The sequence below is a fragment of the Acomys russatus genome, chromosome 29 (genome assembly GCF_903995435.1).
Source record: "Acomys russatus chromosome 29, mAcoRus1.1, whole genome shotgun sequence".
NCBI lineage: Eukaryota > Metazoa > Chordata > Mammalia > Rodentia > Muridae > Acomys > Acomys russatus.
The window spans coordinates 7170680-7196375 of NC_067165.1; the positions used below are offsets into that span (position 1 = coordinate 7170680).

At 40.6% G+C, this 25696-nt stretch overlaps 1 protein-coding gene across 1 annotated transcript in view; it reads right to left on the bottom strand.

The window, feature by feature from the left end:
* Positions 1–25696, bottom strand: part of Zfyve9 (zinc finger FYVE-type containing 9) — a 121891-nt gene that overhangs the window by 54028 nt on the left and 42167 nt on the right. The window contains exons 2-4 of the mRNA XM_051170970.1: positions 23370–23475; positions 17771–19854; positions 1214–1313 (exon numbers count right to left, since the gene is read on the bottom strand). Of these exons, the coding sequence (XP_051026927.1) occupies positions 1214–1313; positions 17771–19854; positions 23370–23439 (2254 nt within the window). The 5' untranslated portion in view covers positions 23440–23475. The remainder of the gene's footprint in view (positions 1–1213; positions 1314–17770; positions 19855–23369; positions 23476–25696) is intronic.

Sequence of the window (25696 nt, forward strand, 5' to 3'; positions counted from 1 at the left end):
CCTTAGGATCCCCTGCTAAGGGCCTCCTTGGCTTAATAAAAAAGTAAGTGGCTTCATAAGAATCCTCTGCCATTTCCTTCATCTTTAGCTATGCGAAGTTTTTTTTTAAATGCTATCAAGTTAGAAGACCTCATCAAATAAAAGAGGTACTAGGTATTGTGATTACGCTGTATAATCTTGTCTGCAGACATGTGTCCACAAACAAAGCAGTGGAATAAAAACCAGCAATTGAGCAACTCAGTGAAGTAACCACCATCCACACAGTGATCCTTAAGAGTAAGAGAATGATTCACGTTTCATCAAAATTTTAAGACTTCAGAAATGGGAGGAAATTAGGTAGATCATCGGATATTAGAACAGATCAGATTAAGTGACATGCAGTAGGTTAATAAGCCAGCAACAGGGAAACATCACTATGAGCAATGCAGACAGACAGAGCAGGAGGGACCTAAGAGCAGATAAATTCCGGGCTCCAGGACTCCAGGGACCCAAGCAGCAACAGTGTCAACTTAAACACTATGTCTGCTTGGAACTGTTCTGGCAACTGTACAAAGACACAGTCAAAGAGAAAATACTATCACCTGGTACGTTTTACTGTATTTCTTCACAAGAATATTCAAGGTTTTTTGTTTTGGTACTGTCTGTTTCTTTTCTTTAACTAAAATGTCCATGGAATAATTTCTAGTCCCATACAAGATGAGCAATGATTAAGTTTTATCTTCTCTTGGCTGTATTCTTTTCCCATGTAAAAAATGTTTTGCAGAAATTACTGGCAAAAAAAAAAGTACAAATTGCTACTTGACACTTGGTGCTAAAGTGGTTATTTCTAGCAAAATGAATGAAGCAAGGTATTGTTCAGAATGTAAGTTCCGGCAAGGAGAACACTGGCCCAGTGACGTCAACAGCACCCCAAACCACACCTCTCCAATCATCTGACAGGGACATGCAGAGCTGTACAACACCACTTTCTCAAAGGACTTCGTTCTTCCCACAGAACTTACCTAGCTTTAATATTCACTTATTAAATATGACATGGAAATCTGAAATGCTAACACACTTTCAGAACACGGGGATTAAGCTCAGGATTTTCATTACAGTTACGGCATTTGAGAAGATGAACAAATAGTTTAAAAAGGCAGGGGAGGAAAGGGACGTTTCATAGGAAGTCTCTTAATCCTGTCCCGGGACTTCATCAGCCTGTTGTGACACTTACCATTCGTCAGCACTGAATGGCAGATCACACACACTCTGGCTTCCTTTCTGTCCATGTATAGCAGTTTGCATTTCAGGCTACAGCAGGAAGCACAGAAAACCTGGGAGGAAAGAAAATATACTGAACTACCAGGATCACAGAACAAACAAGTGAACTAATATTGACCGATACTGATTAAGAGTGAACCACATTAAGTACCACACCACAGAATTTAAAAAAAAAAAAAAAAAAATTTTTTTTTTTAAAGGTAGTTCAGGAAGCTGAAATTCAAAACCAAGAGTGAGATTTACAAGTCTGTCAACAATAAGGAAGTCAATAAAGCTCGATGAAAATAAAAATACTGGCCATGGTCACACAGAAAATATAAAGCAAGGAAAAAATAAAGCAAGACTTTAGTTACCCTTAGGCAAATGTCTCATAACACCAGTACTTAAGAGAGCACTGCACTGTCTGTTTTGGGAGGAGCTACGTGTAAGAGGAGGAAAGATCAAAGACAGCAAGTTCTAGGTTTCAAGTTCTGTTTTCCAATCACCACAGCTCTAGCTATAGGAAGCCAGAGCATCACAAAGTCAGACATGCCAAGTTCTAACATCTCATTCTCACCGTCTGAGCTTAGCTGGAGCCTCCCTTCCTCTCCCTTTCCACACCATGCAACAATTCCTCAGGCTCCCGTGAAGATTTCTCTTCTTGAGGATGCCTCAATCACTTACCACATAGTTTGTAGAGGAAGAAAGCTGTTTCCAATAAAATAAACTCTACCCTAGTTTTCATAGCCTGAAACTATCTTATGCTTCATAAAGTTGAACCAAGAGACAAAGAGTCGTATCAAAGTTAACATTAGCTATAGCAGCTTCTTCCCAGTAGGTAAAACTGACGTACTTAGCTATTATGATTACCATTTAAGTTTCCAAAGGACTTTGCACTTTCAAATCAAGATCTTCACCCAGGAAGAAACTAAGGGTTTTGCTTCTAATTTTGTTTTTGGGTTTGGAGTTTTTAATTAATTAATTAGTTAACTAATTAATTAATTAGGAGACAGTTTCACTCTGTAACCAAGGCTGGACTTGAAGTTATAGCAATCCTCCTGCCTCAACATCCTAACTGCTGAGACTACAAGTATGGACATGAACCATGATGCCCAGCTAAAAAACTGGGTCTTTTGGGGGGCAGTGTGTTCAAGACAGGGTTTCTCTGTTTAGACTTAGCTGTCCAGTACTCACTCTGTAGACGAGGCTAGCTTTGAACTCACGGAGATCTACCTGTCTCTGCTGGGACTAAAGGCTTGGGCCACCACATCCAACTAAAAAACTGGGTCTTAATAGTATGTTTGTTAAATTTACATCACTGATACAAAGTACCTGAGAAAGATAATTAAAGGAAAGGAAGATTATTTTGGCTGGGCTTCAGAGGTTTGGACCAAGGAAATAGGAGAACATGTGTCAATATCATGGTGACCAGGAAGTAGAAACAGGGAGAATAACTGAGTTACTGGATTTCTCCTTGCCCCCTTTTTATATCAGCCTATCACCCTATGAAACAATGCCAACCATACTGGAAAGGGTGTCTTTCTCCCACTTGTTAATCCTTTCTGGAAATGTCCTCAAGTTTATACCTAGAAGTGTTCTTTCCGTATTTCCTAGGCATGCCTCAAGCATAGATAGTTACAATAAAATTAACCACCACAGATGGTTAGGTGACATATTCAAGTTCACAGCAGACTATAAAAATATCAGGCACTTTACATATGTTGTTTGGCTCACTTCACCTAAAAAAAAAAAAAAAAAAAAAAAAGCCTGTGAAGACACTCATTTACAGATAATATTTAGGTAGCAGACAGGTCTTAAAAACTGTGTCTCTTCAAAGCACATGTTACAATTCTAACACCCAAAGTGATGGTACAACGAGACAGAGTCTCTGGGGGTGGTTAGGTAACCATCCCTGGGAATATAATTGCTGCCTTTGTGAGAGAGGCCCAAGACCAAAGCTTTGACTGAGATATGACGTACACCCCCATTGTCTATGTATTTAAATCGTTGGTTCCCAATTGGCGACGGTGGTGAACATGGGACTGCAGATATGACAGGACAGTCAGGCCATGTTCAAAGTCCCAGTTTTGGTCCCAGCTCTTTACTTTCCCATTGCCACTCACTGTAAGCAGGCTGATGTTCCTGCTGTTACAGATGTGAGTGGCTCCCACCACTGTGCCTTCCCTGTTACTGACACACTGCGTTCCCTGATCAGAGCCAGAACAAATCCTTTTTTCTGTAAGCATCCTGCCAAGAAAGAAGCTATTCTAAAAGAGACACCTGTCTGCCCCTGCTTTTCACTAAATTACTGAAAAAAAATTAGTCCCCAAGAAATTGAGAATTTTTCCAGGAATCTCATGCTGGAATCTCAGAGGAAGAACATGTCTTCCAAGAAGAGATTTTACATAGTTCTGACAACTTGTCACCTTACAGATGAAACTAGAGACAAAGACAGGTCAACAACTGATGGGGCTATAGACTGACCTAGACTCCTTAGTTGTGCTAACTCTTGCCTTCTATTTAAATCCAAACTTCATGACAGGACCTAGAAGCCGGGCTTTTGGGGGCTGGGGAAACTGTCACTGGATCTCTTTGCTCCTCTTCTCAATGTAGCCATGTTGAATAAATCTCCTTTCTTGCTTTGTAACTCTTTCTTGTCTGTTTTAATTGACCTAGGAAGAAGAGTGGGGGAACCTAGTTTACCAGGACCCCAGTTCTGACTTTAACAACTTCACTGGTAACACTCCCTTCTTCAGGTATTCTGGCAAAGCATGAGAGTAAGAAATACAGAAAAATGGTACCACAATCAGCTCTGCTGCTATCACAAACCTGACAATGTGGTCCGTGGGCCGTTGGAACTTTGCAGGAGGATTGTGGAGGAGTATGGAGCTGCAAGCTAGGTACACCCTAGAAGGCTGTAAGCAAAGTTTAATGGGTTATTCTGGTTGGAGTCTGGAAGACCTGGATGCTGATAAAGATGCAGAAAGTGGGGCTAGAGAGAGAGTTCAGCAGTTAAAGTGCTTGCTACATAAACACATGTGATCAGAGTTTGGATCCCAGAACCCATATAAAATCTAGATGGGCATGGCAGCTCACTTGTAATCCCGGTGTGGGAGACAGAAACAAGATCTCTCTCTCTCTCTCTCTCTCTCTCTCTCTCTCTCTCTCTCTCTGTGTGTGTGTGTGTGTGTGTGTGTGTGTGTGTCTGTCTGTCTCTGTGTCTCTCGTAACCTAGCAAGCAAGGCTAGCCAAATTGCCAAGCTCTAAGTTTGAGACACCCCCTTCAATAGGGCTACTGGAGATGGCTCAATGGGCAAAGGCCACCAACCCTGGCAACCTGAGTTTGAGTCCCCAGAACCCACATGATGAACAGAAGGAACAGACACTGTAAGTTGTCCTTTGATCTCCAAATGTACACCATGGATTGCATGTCCCCCTTCCAACAAATAAATGTGTATTATGTTTTTTTAAATGGTAGAGAGTAACCAAGAAAGATACTTGATGTCTATCTCAAGCCTATATAGATATATGCACACAAGTGTTCCTGTACACACACACACACACACACACACACACACACACACACACACAGAGCCACATACTTGTGAATATGCAAAATGCACATGCACACATAACACACTAAATAAATTAATTTATTAGAAAAAGCAACAGGGGACAACACATAACATCAACCTTAGGCCTCTGTATGTACACATACAGAAGATGGCATCTGAACACACACATTTACAAAACACATATGCATACACATACTCACCAATAAAATATTTTTAATTAAAAATGCAGACAATAAAGGCTGTGACCATAAAGTTTCAGAAGGAATAAGGACTCTATCAGGAATCGGGTAAAGGCCATTCACACTTCATTTTGGAAAAGTATCTGGGTACATTCTACTCATGCCCTCAAAATCTGGTAAGGCTGAGCTACAAAGCAATGGACTGACTTTTCTGAATAAGAAGTTACAAAATAGCATAATATTCTGGCTGTGGCATAGTTATAACTCACCGCTTAATCTAGCCAGACTTAAAAGTGAGAGAGAATAGAAACTGGATCAGAAAATATTTTTTAAAAAATGTGCATCTCGGGCTGGAGAGATGGCTCAGTGGTTAAGAGCGCCGCCTGCTCTTCCAAAGGTCCAGAGTTCAATTCCCAGCAACCACATGGTGGTTCACAAAACCATCTATAATGTTATCTGATGCCCTCTTCTGGTGTGCAGGTGTACATGCAGGCAGACCACTGTATACATAATAATAATAATAAATAAAAATCTTAAAAAAAAAAAAAAAAAAGAAAGAAAAACTCTTAGTTTAAAAAAAAAAATGTGCATCTCAGTGATGAAAGGGTGTGGTTGTAGTTAAAGCTTCTGACAGAGCAGAAAGGCAGGTGTAAACAACGCTGGTGTGGCTGTTAAAGAGAATAGCACAAAAAGTCTCAAATGTTAAACCGGGGCATTAGAAATGGCTGCTTGAGGGAGAGACTATACCCAAGAAAGGCTCCAGGGTATAAAACTTAAAGCTCATTTGAAAACTATTAATTTGAAAGGAGAATGTTTGAAAATATGGAGCGTCAAAAAATAAAGAAAGAAGAAAGAAGGAAGGAAGGAAGGAAAATATGGAGCTTCTAGGCTGTATTGCTGAACAGGAGGCATTTTTCTAGGCTCAGCTACAAAAGCACAAAGAGGTCACCACATCAGTGGTCAGCGAGAGCCATGCTTGTCTCAAGTACACAGCGGGACTTAGTATCATTGGCATGATGATAGTTTGGAAAACATGCAGAATGCTAAAGTTACAGGATTAAGACAGCTTATACTAAAGAGCCCCCCTCAAAAAAAAAAAAAAGTCAATTAAGCCAGGCAATGTACACTATGGTCAGGTTCTGCATTGGGCTCTTGGGTAAGCGGTATGTGAAGCTAAGATGTTGAAGTCTACCTTGCAATGGAAAACCTAGGATATCTGATTTCCGAATGTTGGTGAGCAAAGATGTAGGAACTGAGTGGAGCCAACCCAAGAGAAAGACTATGTGCTGTATATGTCCCTTGTGCACACAGGTACCCATGGAGACCAGAAGAGGGCACTGGATTCCTGGGAACTGCAGCTAACAGCTGTGAGCCACCAAGTGGATCAATAAATCTTAGCCATATGTAAATGTGCAAGTATTATCCCTTCCATTCTACACACGAACAAACCACCTTGCCTAAAATAAAGCAGCAAGTAAGTGGATATAAGGTTATTCTAAACCTGGATCACATTATTTCTAAATAAAGTTCAAAGCTGAATAGCTAATCTATGTTGTCAACTAGTATATTTCTAATGTTTAAGAAATACTGATCTACGAGCTGGTGAAATGGCTTAGTGGATAATGGTGCTTGCTAAACATGATTGATGACCTGAGTTTAACCCCCCAGAATCCATATAAAGGTAGAAAGTGTAAGGAGAGGACTCTACAAAAGTGTCCTCTAATCTCCATACACAAGACCTAAAACCTGCGCACATACACACATCATATGAACACACAATAGACAGAGAACTGACCTCTTTTGATCTTTACAATGACCTTAGCATCATACCCCAACCAACTTTTAATATAACAATTTGCTACTCTTTGCTTTTTAAGGAACAACCAGTGACCTTGCTTTAACATTAGGGGTCAAAGTGAGTCTTAAGAATACTAAAGGCTGATGGTACAAACCAAACATAATCTGCCTTAGCGTTCTGCTGGCGCAGATCTGATGAAGGCTGCTCTTTAGTCACTGCTCAAATTCTCAAACATAAAACAGAAGTCCTGATTTGATCCTCCGGACAGCAAAAATCAAATCAACAACAAAGAAAATAAAACAGTAACAACAAACCCAAAATGTAATTGTTAACTGTCCCCAAAATGAGGCAACCAAGTTATTCTTTAACTGATAATTTAAATGGACAAGTAAATTATAGTGTACTTATGCAAAAGAATCTTACTCAGCAATAAAAAGAAATTTTCTATTAAGCCATGAAAAAGACATGATAAAGCCTGGATGATGCAACTGAGCCAGGGGTCTTGCAGAAGTGAGGCAAGTGCAATACCACTGAACTATATCCAGTCTGTTAGTGCATATTTCTAGGTAAAAGAAGAGAGTTAGAACTAACAAGATACTGTGTGATTCCAACTACAACATATTCTGTAAAAATTAAACTTATAGAAGCAATAATAAGACCAGTGGCAGGGTCAAGGAGCTCTGACAGAGGAGTGAGTAGGAGGAGCACAGGGGATGTTTAAGATGCATAGTTTCTCTGGATGATATTGTAATAGAATACGAAATACATATTCAGTAAAGTACAAGTTAAGCAGTGATGTAAACTATAGCCCTACATATTTCCTTCATAATAGTTTAGCAAAACACAATGCCTTGATATTGAAATGTACTACATTAATGAAAGTTGTTAGTAATGGGTTAAACTATGGTAAAATAGCATTTATAAAATATATTTTGTGCTCAATTTTTATGCTCTGAAAAAAAACATTTATTAATATTTTAAAGTGGGGCCAGGCGGTGGTGGTGCAGGCCTTTAATCCCAGCACTTGGGAGGCAGAGGCAGGGGGATCGCTGTGAGTTCGAGGCCAGCCTGGCCTACAAAGCTAGTCCAGGACAGCCAGAGCTACACAGAGAAACCCTGCCTCAAAAAAAAAAAAAAAAAAAAAAAAAAAAAAAAAAAAAAAAAAGTGGTCCTGTCTATCAAGATGGTCTGAGGACATGTAGAGGTGCAAAAGATTATACTTAACTTTGGTGTGTTTGTTTGTTGGGTTTTTGTTTTGTTTTGTTTTTAAAGATGCTTTCTTTGTGTAGCCCAAGCTGGTCTGAAACTCACTCTGTAGACTAAGCTGGCCTCAAGCTCAGAGATCCTCCTGCTCCCACTTCCCGTGCTGGAATTACAGATGTGTGCCACCACCACCTGGGCTCCGGTTTTCTTTTCTTTTCTAAAAACAAGAAGTGTGGTCTCAGTTGATAAAGTGCATGTCACACAAATATAAGGACCTGAGTTCTAAGCCCCAGCCCCCACATAAAGAGCCAGAAATGGCAGTTTACATCTGTTCTCTCATTAGGGACTGGGGAAACAGAGATGGAGCTGGTGGCCTGGCAGTTGAGCTGTGCTGGTGAGCTACAGGTTCAGATCCTGTCTCACAAGTGAATGAGGAAGACACTTGACACTGACCTCTTGTCTCCATATGCATGCATGACTTTACACACACATGTACACAATACACACACACACACACATCAAGTGGGTTGAGGAGATAGCAAAGTGTGTTCTGTTCCACATAAACCTGATTCAGATCTTCAGTATCCACATTTAGGAAAAAAAAAAAAAAAAAAACAGCACCAGTGAATAAGTAGTTCAGGTATTCAAGAGGCCGAGGCAAGCAGATCTCTACACGTCCAAGGCTAGCCTGGTCTATATAGTGAGTTACAGGCCAGCCAGGGTTACGTAGTGAGACTCTGTATTAAAAAGGAATTACTGCCTGTAATTCCAGTGCTAAGACAAGCCCTGGGGCTTCTGGCTAGCTGGTGTTACCAAACTGGTAATCTCTGGACTCAGTGAGACAGTGTCTCAAAAAATAATGTGGAAAGCAATTGGAAAAACACCCAACATGGACCTCTGCCTTCCATAGGCATGTGCTTGACCCCGACACATGTGGAGATACACATATGAAATGCTCTTCATTTCATCTCAAAATAAATATTTTAATTTCAACTTTCAATTTAGATAATTATTTGTGGTGATGATGATTGTTATTTTCTTGCTTTGAGACTGGTCTTATATAACCCAGGATGGTCTGGAATTCACTATATAAAGATGAACTTGAACTTCTAACTTTCCTGCCTCTGCCTCCACTTCCCTTACTGGTGGGATTACATGGGGACACCGCGTTGCTTCGTTTATATAGTGCTAGAGAGCAAACCCACCCAGGCTTCCTTCCACATGTTAGCAGACACTGTACCTACCAACCCAGCTATATTTCCAGCCAACCATTTAACATCTTTGCAGAACTTTTTCACAAAATATAGCATAATCATTTAAGTATAGTTATCGAGTTCTTTACTGTGGTTTACAATTTCAATGTGTTACTTGTCACCATCATCACTGTGTGTGAGTGTGATGTGTGCGTGGATGCAGAGGACAGCCTTCAGGAGCCTGTCTTCTCTTCCCACAATTAGTCCCAGAGACTGAATTTGGGCTGTCAGACTTGCAGGACAAGTGTTCTTACCCAATGAGGCATCTCACCCACCCTTCAATATACTTTAAGTTATTATTAAATACTAATTCAAATTAAATACATATAATAAGTCTTTCTGCTGCCATGGCATCTGTGAAAAAGCTTGTGGCAGCTACACAATAGTGGTACACGCCTTTAATCTCGACACTCAGTTAGCAGGCGATCTCTGAGTTTGACGTCACCCTGGTCTACAGGACAGCCAGCAGCCAGAGCTACACAGAGAAACTCTGTAAATAAAAAATGTTTTTAAAAAAGGAAGGAAAGAAGGAAGGAAGGAAGGAAGGAAGGAAGGAGAGAAGGAAGGAAGGAAGGAAGGAAGGAAGGAAGGAAGGAAGGAAGGAGAGAAGGAAGGAAAGAAGGAAGGAAGGAAGGAAGGAAGGAAGGAAGGAGGTTTTGAAGTTTACCTCCGACTACACCCATCCCTTAGATGGCAATCACGAATGCTGACAATTTTGAGCAGCTCCTCCAGGAGAGAATCAAAATTAAAACACTAAGAGTCTTGCTGGAGGAGTTTTAACCACTGAAAGCAACAAGAGCAAGACCTTGTAAGTTCTACAGTGCCTCTTCCTGTTGGACATAGTGGTGCTCACCTTTAAGCTCAGGACTTTGGAGGTGAAGGCAGGGAGATCTGTGTAGGTTCAAGGCCAGCCTGGTCTCCATAGTGAATTCCCAGACAGCTAGAGCTACACAGTGAGGCCCTGTCTCAAAACAACAAAAATTAATGAATAAATGAATGAATGAAATTAATTTGGTGATGATGAATAATCTACATGACTCTTTACTTGTAGTTGTTAACAGTAGAGTTATAAATTACATGACTTCCTGACTAACCAGGATGAAGAGAAGGAGAAAGATAAGGTTTAAAACACATGTAAAATATTTTGTATGAATTCATAAATAAAATTTAGGAACAATACATACATAAAATAAAAACCTGGCTGTTTGTCATTTTAGACACATACAGAAGATATAATTTATAACTATGTTTACCAAAGTTCAGTCTTTCAAGTATCTACAAATTCAAATGTCTGAGAAGAAAATTTGTCTAGAATCAGATTAAAAATTAATCTAGATCATGTTTCAATATGCCACTTTGATATTATATGTGTCACCAAGCTATTTTTTAATATAAGTGATGAGATTATGAATGCCTTGTATGAACCTTGATGAAAAGATAGTATGACAAATTAACTAGAAGTGAAAGCTTATTACAAAATAAACCTAACGTGTAGCCCTCTTAACTGACACAATTAACAGCATTTCTGTTAACTGGGATGACTTCTAGAAAATACACTCAACTCAAACCGCTTAATGTGTATTTGTCCCACTGCACGACCTTAGCTAATCTGTAAGCTCTATGGTCACCATACAGAATAAATGAGTGCTAGCACAAATCTTTGTGCCCTTTCCTTCTTTATATATACATTTACTTGCTTTTACTTTATTGGGGGAGAAGCATGTGCATGCCACAGTGCAAGTGTGGTGGTCAGAGGACAATTTTTAGGGGTCATTCTCTCCACCATGTGAGTTCTGGGGATCAAACTCAGGCTGTCAGGTTTGGCAGCAAACAGCTGCCGACAGATCTAACAAGCCGCCCCCACCACACACACACCACCCCCACTCCCCCACAGGCATAGAGGCTCACACAAACTCTTAGAATTGACAGTCTATACAGAAAAGGAAAGAGGAGATGCAGAGCTTTTCATATGCAGCCTAGTGCTACCTCATTGTGGCTCTATGTTCTGTATAGTCAAGCTACCAATAAATGAATTAAAAATACATCTATTTGGAGTTATACTTGATTGGTGATAGATGTGGAGAGCCCAGCTCACTGTTTGTGGTACCCTCCTAGGCTGGTGGTCCTTGGCACTGTAAGAAAGCAGACAGAGCAAGCCACGAGGAGCAGGCCGGCAAGCAGCATCCTTCCACGGCCTCTATGCCAATTCCTGTCTCCAGGTTTCGAATTCCTGTCCTGAGTTTCCTGGATGATGAACTGTGATGTGGAAGTGGAAAGTGGAAGTGAAAGAAACCCTTTCTTCCCCAAGTTGCTTATGGTCATGGTGTTTCATCACAGTAATGGAAACCCTGAGACACTTGGTATCCACACTGATGTATGAATGATACATGTCCCCAACAGTCAGTTGGCCCTGTTTGGGGAGGTTTAGCAGCTGCAGTCTTGCTGGAGGAAGTATGTCACTGGGAATAGCTTTAAGAGCTTAAAGACTTGTGCCGTTTGAGTTTGCATCCTCCGCTTCCTGTCTGCAGTTTGAGGTGTGTGCTCTCAGCCCCCTGCTCCAGCCACCTGTCTCCTGCTGCTTCCACTCAGACATCTTGGACTCTTACCCTCTGGAACCATAAGTCAAATAATTTTTTTTCTTCTATAAGTTGCCTTAGTCACAGTGATTTATTTCAGCAACAGAAAAGTAAATCAGACACATTCTTCCCCGCTGCACCCCCCCCCCCAGAGCTGAGGACCAAACCCAGAGCCTTGCCCTTACTGAGATAAATCCCCAACCCCCTAAGACATATTCTATTCTTTTCCTGCTCTGTAATTCCAAAAAGGCAAGGTAAACTCTACAGACATACAGAAACAAACTACTACATGACTTTCCTGAAGCCTAGCTGCTGTGGTTTAAATATGCCCCCTAGGCTCACGCGCTGAATGTCTGTCCCCAGATGGCAGGGCAATTTTGAGAGCTGGTACAATCTTTAAGAGATGGGGCCTAACTGAAGAAAGTACATCACTAAGTCAGAGCCTTTGAACACTACACCTGGTCCTTCGGGTCTTCATGTTCTGCTTCCAATCTACCATGATATGAAAGCCTCCTTCTCCACAGGGTCCTGCCTCGGGCTTGAAGTAATGGAGCCAGCCTGCCATGGTCTAAGCCTTCTGAAATCATGAACTCCTTCTCTCAAATACTTGGTCACGGTGATAAAAGTCAGACTAATGCATCAACACAATTATTTCTTATTCTACTTAACCAAGAAGAAGACCATAATAATTATCTACTTAGAAAGAGCTGATGTAAGCCCCGTGCTGTATTAAGTAGCTTCTCACAATTTCCTACTAACTTTCTTTTTTTTTTCTAACTTTCTATATTCACATGTATTTTTTTCATCTTCTGATAAATTTACTTTACTTTTACTATTATTACTTCCAGGCAATGCTTTTTTACAACTTTATAATTCCATAAATTACATATACCACGTATGCGTGTCTGTGTGTGTGTATAAGTGTGTGTGTGTATTTGTGTGTGTGTGTGTGTAGCATCCAACTGGTTGTGCAAGTATGCGCAGAGATCAAAGGAAGGCTTCTGGTGTCTTTCTCTGTCACTCTCCAATTTACTGCCCAGAGACAGTGTCTTTCACTAAAGTGGAATCTTGCCCTTTAGGCTAGGCTAGCTGACTAGATAGCTTCCGGGTTCCACCTGCCTCTGCCTCCCCAAGGCTAGGTAACAAGCACCAGCAACCAGCCATGCCTGGCCTTTACACAGTTGCTGGGAAACCAGACTCAGGTCCTCATGCTTGTAAGGCAAGCGTTCTTACCCACTGACGTATCTACACAGCCCATATGTATTCTTTCCTCTTTTGAAGTTGTCACTTTAATTTATGACTTTCATAATTCATTCTGCTATTTGTGGAAAAATTAATTTCTCTCTCTCTCTCTCTTTTTTTTTTTTTTTTTTTTTTGAGACAGGGTTTCTCTGTGTAGCCTTAGCTGTCCTGGATTCACTTTTATAGACCAGTTGGTTTCGAACTCACAGTGATCGCCTGCTTTTGCCTCCCGAGTGCTGGGATTAAAGGCGTGTGCCACCATACCCGGCAATTTCTCTTTTCTTAATGTTGCTAAAGTACTTCACAATGATATGAATGATGACACATGGCTAGGGAAACAGAAGGAAAGAAAAAAACCTAGCTTTCAAGATAAGACACTCTTTTTTTTTTTTTTTTTTGTTTTTTTTCGAGACAGGGTTTCTCTGTGTAGCCTTGGCCATCCTGGACTCACTTTGGAGACCAGGCTGGCCTCGAACTCACAGCGATCCGCCTGCCTCTGCCTCCCGAGTGCTGGGATTAAAGGCGTGCGCCACCACGCCCAGCTAAGATAAGACACTCTTAAGCTGTGTAACTTCTGGCATATTTGACTTCTCTGAATGTCAGATTCCTGGTCTGTCAAGATGAAAAATTAATACCCACTCTCCAAGATTCTATGAGACTGAGTGAATGAACATGAACAAAGCACATTTAGCCAGTACTCTGGACAGACTCTGAGTGCTACAATCTGCCATGGTACTAGATGGTCTGGTTATTCAGCTCAGTGACTTCATAACTTGTTTTGTTTTTTCATAGGGTTTCACTACGTAGCTCTGGCTGGCCTGGAACTTGTTCTGTAAACCCAGCTGGCCTCAAACTCACAGAAATCTGCCTGCCTCTGCCTCCTGACTGCTGAGATTAAAAGAATGTTTCACCATGCCTGGCCACAATTTATTTATTTTTAGATTCTTAGAAAACACCAGAAAATCTAGAATGATATTCTTCCCTTCACTCACTTGATTACTGATTCTATGAGATAATCACTTTCAATTTATGAAGGTCTTAATACCTAACACCTATTCTAGGCACTATTAATATAAATTAAATATTTAATATACACTTGTTCTCTAAAAAAAAGAACTTTGTATTACATGAAAATAAATTTCTGGAGATATTTAATTCCTATTGGAATAGAACAAATAAAGTTGTATTATTAATAGATAATATTATTTTAAAACATCACATTGCTTAGGATATTTTCCTAGCTACCGTTCCAGGATAATCCAGCTAAAACCTAGAAAAACTATATTGATGTTTGGAAGCTATAAGTCCTTTTGCTCTAAGAAGTGCATGGATTTTGTCACCAATCCTTATAACCACCTCAGAGGTAAAAGAACTGAAGGAACAGATGGAACTGTAAGTCCAGAATCCATATACCTTCATAAATTCTTTAAATTACACTAAGGAAAAAGTCCATCTACTCTCTCAATTTATGTTTTTGCCATAATTTTCTTTATGAACCCACCTACAGTACCTAGTTCATTACTCAAACCAAGATATGATAGTCTGTACCAAACTGCCTTTTGTCATTTGCTTAACAAAAAAAACCTTTTGCTTCTCAGCAGAGTTTCATTAGTCCAGGCTGGCCTAAAAGTTGCCATGGAGCTGAAGATGACCTTGTACTCCTGATCCCTCTGTCTCTCTGTTCCAAGCACTGGAATTATAGGTGTGTGCCCCTACAGCTGGCAAAACCACCCTACTCAAGCTAGGAATAGGAGACAGGTTTAGCTAACAAATAGAATTCAAAATATTTAGGCACTAGATACATTATTTTCTCTAAACTTTATGAGAATAGGGCTGGAGAGATGGCTTAGGGTTAAGAGCAGTCTCTGCTCTTCCAGAGGACCTGAGTTCAATAACCAGCAAGCACGTGGTGGCTCACGACTGTCTATATACTGAGATCTGATGCCATCTTCTGGCATGCATGTGTAAATGCAGATACAGCACTCATACATAAAATAAATAAATAAATCCTAATAATCATAATCATAATCATCATCATCATAATAATAAAACAAAACCCTAGCTTCAACTTCCCCATCACTGATCTGGTTATCTTCTAGCAATCCTTCCTTTTGTGTGTATTCACCTATATGTGTGCGTGCAGGTGTATATGTGTGCTGTGGGCGTACAGAGACAAGGGATGATGACAGATTCTTCCCCAATCATTCACCTTATTTTTTTTTGAGACAGAGCCTTCTCACTGAACCTGGAGCTCACTGACAAAGCTGGATTGGGTGGCAGCAAGCCTCAGAGATTCTTCTATTTCTGCCTTCCCGACCCGGAGATCACAGACATGCTCCACTGTGACAGGCTTTGTTCTTTTCCTTCCGTCCTTCTTCCTTACGGGTGCTGGAGGTCAAACTCAGGCCCTGGTGGCTTGCACAGCACGCGCTTTACTTACTGAGTCATCTCTCCGTGCCCAAACGATTTTTCCTAGCTACCCACCCAGGATCTACTCGGCTCTTTTATCTGTTAACAAAACTTTATTTTTTTGCTACACTGTGAAAAAGACCTATGAAACAAATAACGATTAAGCTAATCATGGCTTTAACCCAGTGACTGACGACCTGCACCCGTGGCCTAGAACTGGCCAATGAATTGAAGGAACACGCTGGGATTCTTTCCCCTGAATTTGAAACTAGCAAGAACAAGTCTTGTTTGACTCTCAGCTAGATTCTTTTCCCTGAGGAAGCTGCACAGTTGGACTTGATGGAGTTCAAGTACTAATGCAAGAGCATGAGGGACAGGATCAAGAGATCTTCCATACTCCTCACTTTGCAGCAAATGAAGCTGTGTCTTAGAGCAGCTCGTGTGAAATGAATGCTGTATCTGTCTAAATCACCAAGGCTTAGTTTTCCTTGATGTTAAAAGCATGTGAACAGATAAGTCAGATGAGAATGGAGGTAGAGAAAAACTAGTGAGGTTTACTCTGTAATCTCATTCTCTTCACAATAGCCCACTAGTTTTGTATTTAATCTAGCCTTTGTTACAGATTACAAAACTAAGGGTTAGTGAAATTACATAATTAATAGAAACAAAGCTAAAATGTGAATTTAAATCTCACATCAATTTTTACATTCTTTTAAAAAATATAAAATCCTCTTTTCTTCGTATTTACAACTCTTATTTAAAAACAAATTATATTCTGAAGATTGATGACACCTGTAAGCCTGGGGAATCTGAAGCATAAACTGTCCATCCACTACATGTGACTAAATAAAGGTTAAAAAAAAGAAAAAGAAAAAAATTATGGAGGCTAGTGGTCATCCCTAAGTGCTTGCTGTTCTTCCAGAGGACCCAAGTTCAGTTCCCACACCCACATCAGGCAGCTAGCTCACAAACACTTGTAACTCCAGTTCTAGGAAATCTAATATCCTCTCCGAGCCTCCACGGCCCACAGGCATCTGCACACATGTGGTATACACACAAACATACACATAAATAAAAATAAATAATTAAAAAACAAAAAGCCCAAATTGTGTTATTAGCTAACAGAATTTAGAGAGAGCTATGGAATATTAGTTATTCTTATATCCTTAATAAGAATAAGGATATATATATATATATACATATATATCTATATAGTGCCTTTGAATACCTGCATTAAAGTCATATAAGAGAAAATACATGTGTGTATTTATAAGAACCCTCGGAACATTTGGTACATGAAAAACTATATAGAAACAAGTATGGAATTGGGCTTGAGCGATGGCTAAGCAGTTAAGAGAACTCACTGCTCCTGCAGAGGGCATGGGGTTAATTCCAAGCACACACATGGTGGCTCACAATCATCTATAACTCTAGCTCCAGGGGATCAAGTACCATCTCCTGACTTCTGTGGGCAGCAGGCACAAGGTACACATACATGCAGGCAGAACAGAAAATAACCATATCTAGTCCCAGATGTGGTGGCACAGATCTTTAATTCCAGCACTTGGGAGGCAGAGGCAGGAGGATCTCTGTGAGTTCAAGGCCAACTTGGTCTACAAAGCAAGTTCAGGATAGACAGGGCTACACAGAGAAACCTTCGAAAAAAACCAAAAACCACCCCCTCAAAAAAATTTTTTTTAAAAAACAGAACAGGATAAATTTCCAATATATCTTAAATGTTAAGTATTATAGAATAAAAACAACCATTAACCATAGTGATTGTAATGCCTTTAATTCTTTGCATTCAGGAAGCAGAAGTAGGAGAGCTGATGAAAGTTTGAGGATAAGTTGGTCTCTAGAAAGGGAGTTCTAGACCAGCCAGGCTACACAGCCACACTTTTTTCAAAAATATAAAACCAAAATAACAACAAAGAAAAAATAAGTGAATCACAAATATGTCCTAAGCTGAAAGAACAACTTCCTTATTTCAAACCATCCCATTAACCAAATATCTATCAATGTAAAAACCACAAAGTAAACACTTCCTTAATTCTCAATTCTCTTTTCTTCACAAAAAACTGAGGCAAAACCCTTTCTGGCAACAATGACGATGACGATGATAATGATGGCGACACAGCAAGCTCATGCTTTATATAGAAACTCCCTAGAACTGGGCTTTCAAAGGATATATATATGATAGCATCTCAACCAGAGGTTCATTCACCTAACCCTGCTTTACTGTCTAGTTCAGCATTACAGAACAAGCCAAGTTCCTGAGCGGATAAATGCAACTTACCTTCCCACATGCTCTACAGTGATGCCTCCTTTTGGTGAACGTAAACCGAGCTTCACACTTCATGCAGTTTGGAGCCTGGGAATCTGGTACCCACACTGGTGCCACCTCACCCAGGGTGGTAAATGGCTTTCGTGCAGAAATTCCAAACTGACCAGCTCTGAGGTCGTTATCTGGACTATCTGGAGCTAACGCAAGGCATGGTCTACTGGAGATCTCGGCCTCATAGCCTTCTAAATGTTCCCCATTTGTATCAGTCACGGGGATGTTTCCCAAAGATGTACTGCATGCACTGGCTGCTGAGTTTTCCCCTAGTTTTGCTTTCCCAAGAATATCATTTTTGTTTTTAGCATTATTTCCATTGTTTGCAGGAAGGTCATTTTGTAAATGGTCTGATAATGGCTTTGGAATCTGAAGTTTAAGATTAGAAGGTTGCTTGGGTCTTGCACCACCAAAGGGAACACTAACAGATTGCAGGTTTGCTATCTTGGGGGAAGATTGCCCGAGTACTGATGGGATTTGACTACAGAAATTATGTACATAATTTTTCTTCACTACATTCCCAGTGCTGTTTAAAAGCAGTCCACTCCCTTCCGCGCTCTCGTTTCCTCTCTGCTCATAAATATTTGAATAGCATTCTGACTTGCTCTCTTCTATTTCCTTTTCTTCTGTTACTGAGTCTTCTTTGGAGGGTAAAGTCTTTGGGACAAAAGAAACAACTGGGCTCTGCATTCCATAGGAATCACAGCCATTAGATAGAGAGTTTGCTGCTGGTGCATCATCAACAGTGGGGAAATCACATCCTTCACTCTCGTTCATGCAAGTTCCTTTGGAATCTAGATCCGAATCTGCCATTCCAACACACTCTCCTCCGCTATTGGTGCCCTCAGGTTGGCTAATCGGTGAAACCATCTGATTTTCTTCATTTACTTGGCTGTCATTCATCTCACTCAGCTTCGTTAACTCCCAATCAGTCATCTGAGAGTCAGAGAAATGTTCTGTCACATTAAAGAGTTCTGTAGTGCCAATTTTTCTTTCATGTCCACTACCTTCATCTTCATCGGCTCTGGCCTCACGGGATACAAGGCAGTCTGAAGACTGTTCACAGCTGTCCCTTCCAGATGAAGCAGGTGTGTCTGTCTTGAGATACAAAGACACCCCAGACGAGAAGGATTCTCCAGCTGGCCTCTCCTCGGCTGGCTCTTTCTTTGTCATGATCTCCTCACTTGAGTGGGAAAACGAGTTTGAGCTCCACAGATCAGTCCTAGAAGAGCTATTTTTGCCAGCAAGGTCCTCATCTGGCAGGTAATTCTCTTGCTTTTTAATGTCAGACCCTCCATCTGTTCCCTGGGACGAATTAGTTGTTAAGCTTGTAACTGCAGATGCGGAAGAGTCTCTGCCTGTATTTTCATCATCCTTTAATTGTGAAGGAGAAGAAACACTGGTTTCACTGTTAGACAAAGCAGCACAGAGATGATTAAGAGAATCCCCCTCTGGTTTTGGTTTATTCAAAGCATCCATTTGCTTCTCTGAGTTTATGCCTTTTTCAGTGGACCCATTCATACTAAAACTAAATCGATCAGTTTGTCTAGTTTCATTATCCAGTGAACAGCTGAAAGAATCCATGAGGGGTTGGCTATTATAATTATTACAATCCTGCAAATCGCTTTGCAATGTCCTCTTATCACAGTTATGCATGACAGCTACAACAAGAACATTCTTCTCATCTGGCAGACACGTGAGGCTTCCACACCTCTCCTCTCCCACTTCAACGGCACTAAACTCATCATCCTGATTATAGTTTCTCTTAATTAGCTGGTCTTCTGTCACAGAATTTTCATCAATCCACATCGTGTCAACCTCTGGATTTAGCCCAAAGTCCTGTCCGTTAGCACAGGGATCTTCTCCTTCCCTCCTGCAGGGAGCTGAGCCAGCCAGGGAGAAGACTTTCAGCTGTGGCGCTGTCTCATTAGAAGCTGTAGGTTCGTTCACACTGGCCAATGCAGGGTTAAAAGACAATGGGTGAGAAGAAGGATCTAAAATCTTATTCCATTTTGTATCCAATAAAGTAGGAGAAATTGTTTCATCTGAAAAAAAAATAAAAGTAGTTACAGTGAGTTTGCTGGTAGCAGTAAGAAGCTACTTAGGCCTACCTAACAAATATTTCCACTCTGGGGTAAAATGTCCACAGAATATGTTTAAAAGCACCTAATTTTTAGCTAGACATAAAAAAAAAACACAAAGGATAATGTTTCAAAACATTTCAAACAACAAAAGAAATTCGGGCTGTGGTGGCACACACCTTTAGTCCCAGCACTTGGGAGGCAGAGGCAAGTGGATCTCTATGAGTTCCAGGGATACACAGAAATGTCCTGTTGTAGCCGGGCGTGGTGGCGCACGCCTTTAATCCCAGCACTCGGGAGGCAGAGGCAGGAGGATCGCTGTGAGTTCAAAGCCAGCCTGGTCTACAAAGTGAGTCCAGGATGGCCAAGGCTACACAGAGAAACCCTGTCTCAAAAAACCAAAAAAAAAAAAAAAAAAACAGAAATGTCCTGTCTTAAAAAAACAATCAAACTGGGGCTGGAGAGATGGCTCAGAGGTTAAGAGCACTGTCTGCTCTTCCAGAGGTCCTGAGTTCAATTCCCAGCAACCACATGGTGGCTCACAACCATCTATAATGGGATCTGGTGCCCTCTTCTGGTGCAGAGGCATACATGCAGACAAAAACAAAACAAAACAAAACAACAACAACAAAACTACTGTGTATATAATAAATAAATCTTTAAAAAACAATCAAACAACAACAAAAGAATTTTATGTCAACTCAATTTTGTTATTAGACTGAAATAAATAATAATACAATTAAACTGAACTGCAGACCCAGGAATGGGGAAACACCTTTGAATTGTCTGTTTATAAGACAAGGCAGAGGAGCCAGATGCCTGTAATCACAACACTGGGTATAGGCCAGATCTCTGTGAGTTCAAGGCCAACCTGGTCTATAAAGCAAGTCCAGGACAGCCAAGTCTACACAGAGAAACCCTGTCTCAAAAAGCCACAAAAAAAAAAAAAAAAAAAAAAAAGGCACAGATAATAGAACAGTAGTGAAGATTACTAATTGAGTGAGAAATTTTCTATGGAGACTAAATGCTCTCTAATCTACATCATGATTGGGATGGGGGATACATGGATATCTCCATTTGCTAATCTGTACAGTCAACCTTCGGAGCCTGAGGTGGTTTTTCGTTTTTGTTCTATTACGAGACAGGGTCTCACTGTGTTTCCCAGTTGGTTTGAACTCATTGTCTTGAAATAGAAGTGGTCGGGTTTTACCCCTGGCCTCCACAAGCCAGACCCCTGGTCTCTACGCCTTAATTTTTGAAACAGATTTCTCACTGCTCTCAGAGTTTGCTCTTTTCAGCCAGATTGGCTTATCAGCAACCCTTTGGGATCTGCTTGTCTCCACTCCCCACAGCACTGGGGTTGCAGCTGTGTCTCAGGTCTTTATGTAAGGGCTGGGAATCTAAATTCAGGTTTTCATGCTTGCGCAGCTAGCCCTTTATTCACTAAGCCATCTCCCCCTCCTCCTCTTCCTCCTTCCTCTTCCTCTTCTTTTATAAACAGCGTCTTCTATAGTGCTCAAGTCAGCCTCATACTCAGGATCTAGGCAAAGGTGACCTTGGCCTTCTGACCCTCCAGCTCCCTGCTTCCCGCCTTCCTTCCTAGCATTGTAGGTATTTATCAACACACTCAGTTTATGCTGGATGTGTACTAAGGGTTTAGTGAATGCTATGGACTTTTATAACTGAGCTAAATTTCTAATCGCACCAATCAAATGCTGGAATTATAGGCATCATACCTGGTTTTTTGGGGGGGAGTTGGGTGGAGAGAGGATAATACAGATTTTATCTATGTAGCCCTAGCTGACCTGGAACTCCTCACTATATGAATCAGGCTAACCTTAAATTTGTGATGATCTGCCTGCCTCTGGCTCCCAAGTACTAAGATTACAGGCCTGGCCATTTGCCATACATTTTATCTTTACATAAGGAAACAAAGTAACAGGAAATGAGAAATTACCTTCATGGAACTGTTTAAATATTAAGTTTAAAACATGTACCTGGCACATACTGCTAAGAAGTGTTATTTCTCCCTTTAAATATACTATATATTATTGTCATTACATCACAAAACCTGTTTTATTTAATTTTTTGAGATTTATTTCATTCTATTTTATGTGTATGAGTGTTTTTGCCTGTATGCATTTCTGTGTACCACTTGCATGCCTAGTGCCTGCAGAGGCCAGAAAAGAGCATCAGGTTCCCTAGGACTGGTGTTCCAGACAGCTGTGAGCCACCACGTAGATGTTGGGAATTGAACCTGGGTTCTTTCTCCTTTCACCCTTCCAATCCCCTAACATTAGATAGGAAAGGAAAAAAAAAAGAATATTAAGAAAAGGGGTAGCAATATCGTTATCCTTAGACTACTTCCTGCTGATTAGGGGCATCCTTGGGGCAAGTTTGATCTTTTTCAGTCTAATTTCTAATTTTTTCCTCCTCTTCTTCTTCTTGTTTCTTCTTTGTGCATGACTACTTAACAAACCACAACCAACAGCAACCAACAACCAATTAACCACAAACTAGCAACCCACTCATGGGGCTCTAGCATTTATAAATTTTCTGAAAAGTTCCTAGGATTCCAAATGTCACACATAACGGAAACTATCTGCTTTTTGTTTTTTTTTGTTTTGTTTTGTTTTGTTTTTTTTTGGTTTTTTGAGACAGGGTTTCTCCGTATAGCCTTGGCCATCCTGGACTCACTTTGTAGACCAGGCTGGCTTCGAACTCACAGCGATCCGCCTGCCTCTGCCTCCCGAGTGCTGGGATTAAAGGCGTGCGCCACCACGCCCAGCCCCGGAAACTATCTGCAGCTGGCAGAAACACACCTCTGCTAGAGCACAAGGCAAGTCATAGTCACCTGCTGTAAAGTCCCCTATCCCCACACTTAAGGTTAAAATGAGAATATATTCCCACAACATTTTTGTGTGTGTAGCACTAGCTGTCCTGGAACTCATTCTCTAGACCAGGCTGGCCTCGAACTCAGAGATCCACCTGCCTTTGCCTCCAAGTACTGGGATTAAAGCTGTGTGCTTTTAAAGAAACCAAAATCTCACAACAAGTGCTCTTAATTGCTAAGCCATCTTTCTTTCTTCCCCACCCCACCCCAGACAGGGTTTCTCTGTGTAGCCTTGACTGTCCTCATAGTGATCCACCTGCCTCTGCCTCCTGAGTGCTGGGATTAAAGGCATGCACCAGCATGCCTGGTGATTTTTTGTTTTTGTTTTTGTTTTTTTAAAGAACTGCATACTTGGGCACTGACTGCTCTTCCAGAGGTCCTGAGTTCAACTCCCAACAACCACATGGTGGCTCACAACCATCTATAATGGGATCTAGTGCCCTCTTCTGGCATGTTGGTGTATGTGCAGATAAAACACTTACATACATCAAATAGTAAATAAATCTTCAAAAAAGGAACTGTATACTCTTATTCTCACAGTCTGTATATCATAAATACAAACAGATTCCCCAGTGTAAATCCTCACCTTCATTTTGTTCAAATTCATCTAATACCTTGTCCAGGTTGTAAGCTTCTGCTTGGAAGTAATTCTCCATCAGTGAAGAAACACTGCTGAAGAGACTTGTTTAAACCTAAAGGGTTAAAAAAAAAATTGAATTATACTTTGAATTATTAAAATACAATGTACAGATCTTAGGTATACAAGGAAGAAATCACTACCAAATCCATTTGGACAATGATAGACAATATTAAGATCTTAAAGTCCAGAAACCTATAAGCGAACAAGTATCAAAACGCAGTCAGCCCCTATATCTGTAAGTTCTGTATCTGCAGATTAAACTAATGATGGATGGACAGTATTCAGAAAATACTGCATATGTACCAAACAGGCACAAACATCTTTCTAGTCATTTTCCCCTAAGGAAAACAGATTAATAGCTATTTCTCTAGCACTTTTTTTCAGTAGTCTAACAATGACTTACAGAATACAGGATGGCACGAACAAGTTATATATAAATACCCCATGGATTCTGAAGCCTGCAATGGCCCTGGGGCGACTCTTCCAGGGTACTGAGGGATAAGTGTAGAACTATAACAAACATAGAAGGCAGAATTATTTAATAGCTTAGACTTCAAAAGATAAAAGTCCAGATGTTGGAAAGGAATCATTTTGATTAAGATAAAGTTACAGCCGGGCGTGGTGGCGCACGCCTTTAATCCCAGCACTCGGGAGGCAGAGGCAGGCGGATCGCTGTGAGTTCAAAGCCAGCCTGGTCTACAAAGTGAGTCCAGGATGGCCAAGGCTACACAGAGAAACCCTGTCTCGAAAAACAAAACAAAACAAAACAAAAAAAAAAAAAAAAAAAAAAAAAAAAAAGATAAAGTTACATTTCTCTAGAAAGGGAGTACTCATAGCTTTTGTTAAGTAGAAAATGACAAAAAAAAAAAAAGTTCAAGTATTGGTAAGGGACATTAGTTTTAAGTTTAAGAATGACTGACAAATCTTTTTAAATCTCTCATTTTAAATATATTTTTTAAACTTCCCTTACTGTTGACCTAAAAACATATATATAAGATATCAACAATTTAACAGAGCACCAAGTAACACCATAGCAGGAGTTTTTTTTTTAAATGCTACTGGTTATTCCTTTCTGATTTATCATTTAATTTTTGTACTTCTCAGAGAGTGTCAAAATCCACACTGGAGCCCAGGCTAAGTCCATACTCCTGAGGGCTGAGACTACAGGTATGAATCACACAGGCTTACTGATTATCCCTTTTTTAAGTAGATCAAATTTAGTGTTACTAATGAAAAGCAGGGAGATGCTCCCAAGACAGGAAGGGTTTTGGTATGTGTCTGTGTGTGGATGTGTATAAAGCCTCACGTGAGTGGGCATGCATACACAGCAGTTGCAAGTGGAGGCCAGAGGCCAACACAGGGTATCTTCCTCAATCATTTCTCCAGCCTCTGTGTGTGTGTGTGTGTGTGTGTGTGTGCAGGTGTGCAAATGTCATGGTATGCACACTGAGGCTGACACAACTTCGGGCACTAGTCTTTGACTTCCACCATGTCTGAGGCAGGGTCTCTGCTGTTTTTCCGCTGTACACACAAAGCTAGCTGGCCCAGCATTGTCAAGGACTTTCTTGTCCCTGCTTCCCTCCAACAGTCAGAGCCCTGGGATTATACGTTTACCACCACACCTGGCCTTATGTGGGTTCTGGGTATCTGAATTCAGACACCCACAGCGCCATCTCCTCAGCACACTAAAAAGAGGTAGTACCTGGTGGTTTATCATTTCTGATATTATTAAAATTGTTTGCTACTATTTAATTTTTCTACTTAACATTGCTTACTACTGGCTAAATTATAAGTCATTTTATGTTAGGACTTACACCGCCTCACACACGTCAGATGAACAGTACACATCAGTCTGTTAGCCTGATTATTTATTAACCCTTTTATGCCCTGCCTCCCCTGTGCTGCGCTATCCCTGTTGTTTGAGGTCTGTAAGTCTTGAGATCCTGGCTTCATTTTCAAAGAAACGGCTATGGCTTCCTGAAGACTTGGGGTGAAATAGTCTTCTTACTGTAAAACTCAGGATTTATGTCAGGATTCTTTACTAGCCTTCTAGTAAAAATGCCCATTTATGCAAAGTAGGAGCTCACTAAATTTACGTGTATATTTCATAGAGGAATATAATTAGTTTCTACTTTTTTTCCTAAGACAAGGTTCCTCTGAGTATCCCTGGCTGTCCTGGAACTCACTCTGTAGATCAGACTGGTCTCAAACTCAGAGATCCGCCTGCCTCTGCCTCCTAAGTACTGATATTAAAGGCATGTACCATATCATAT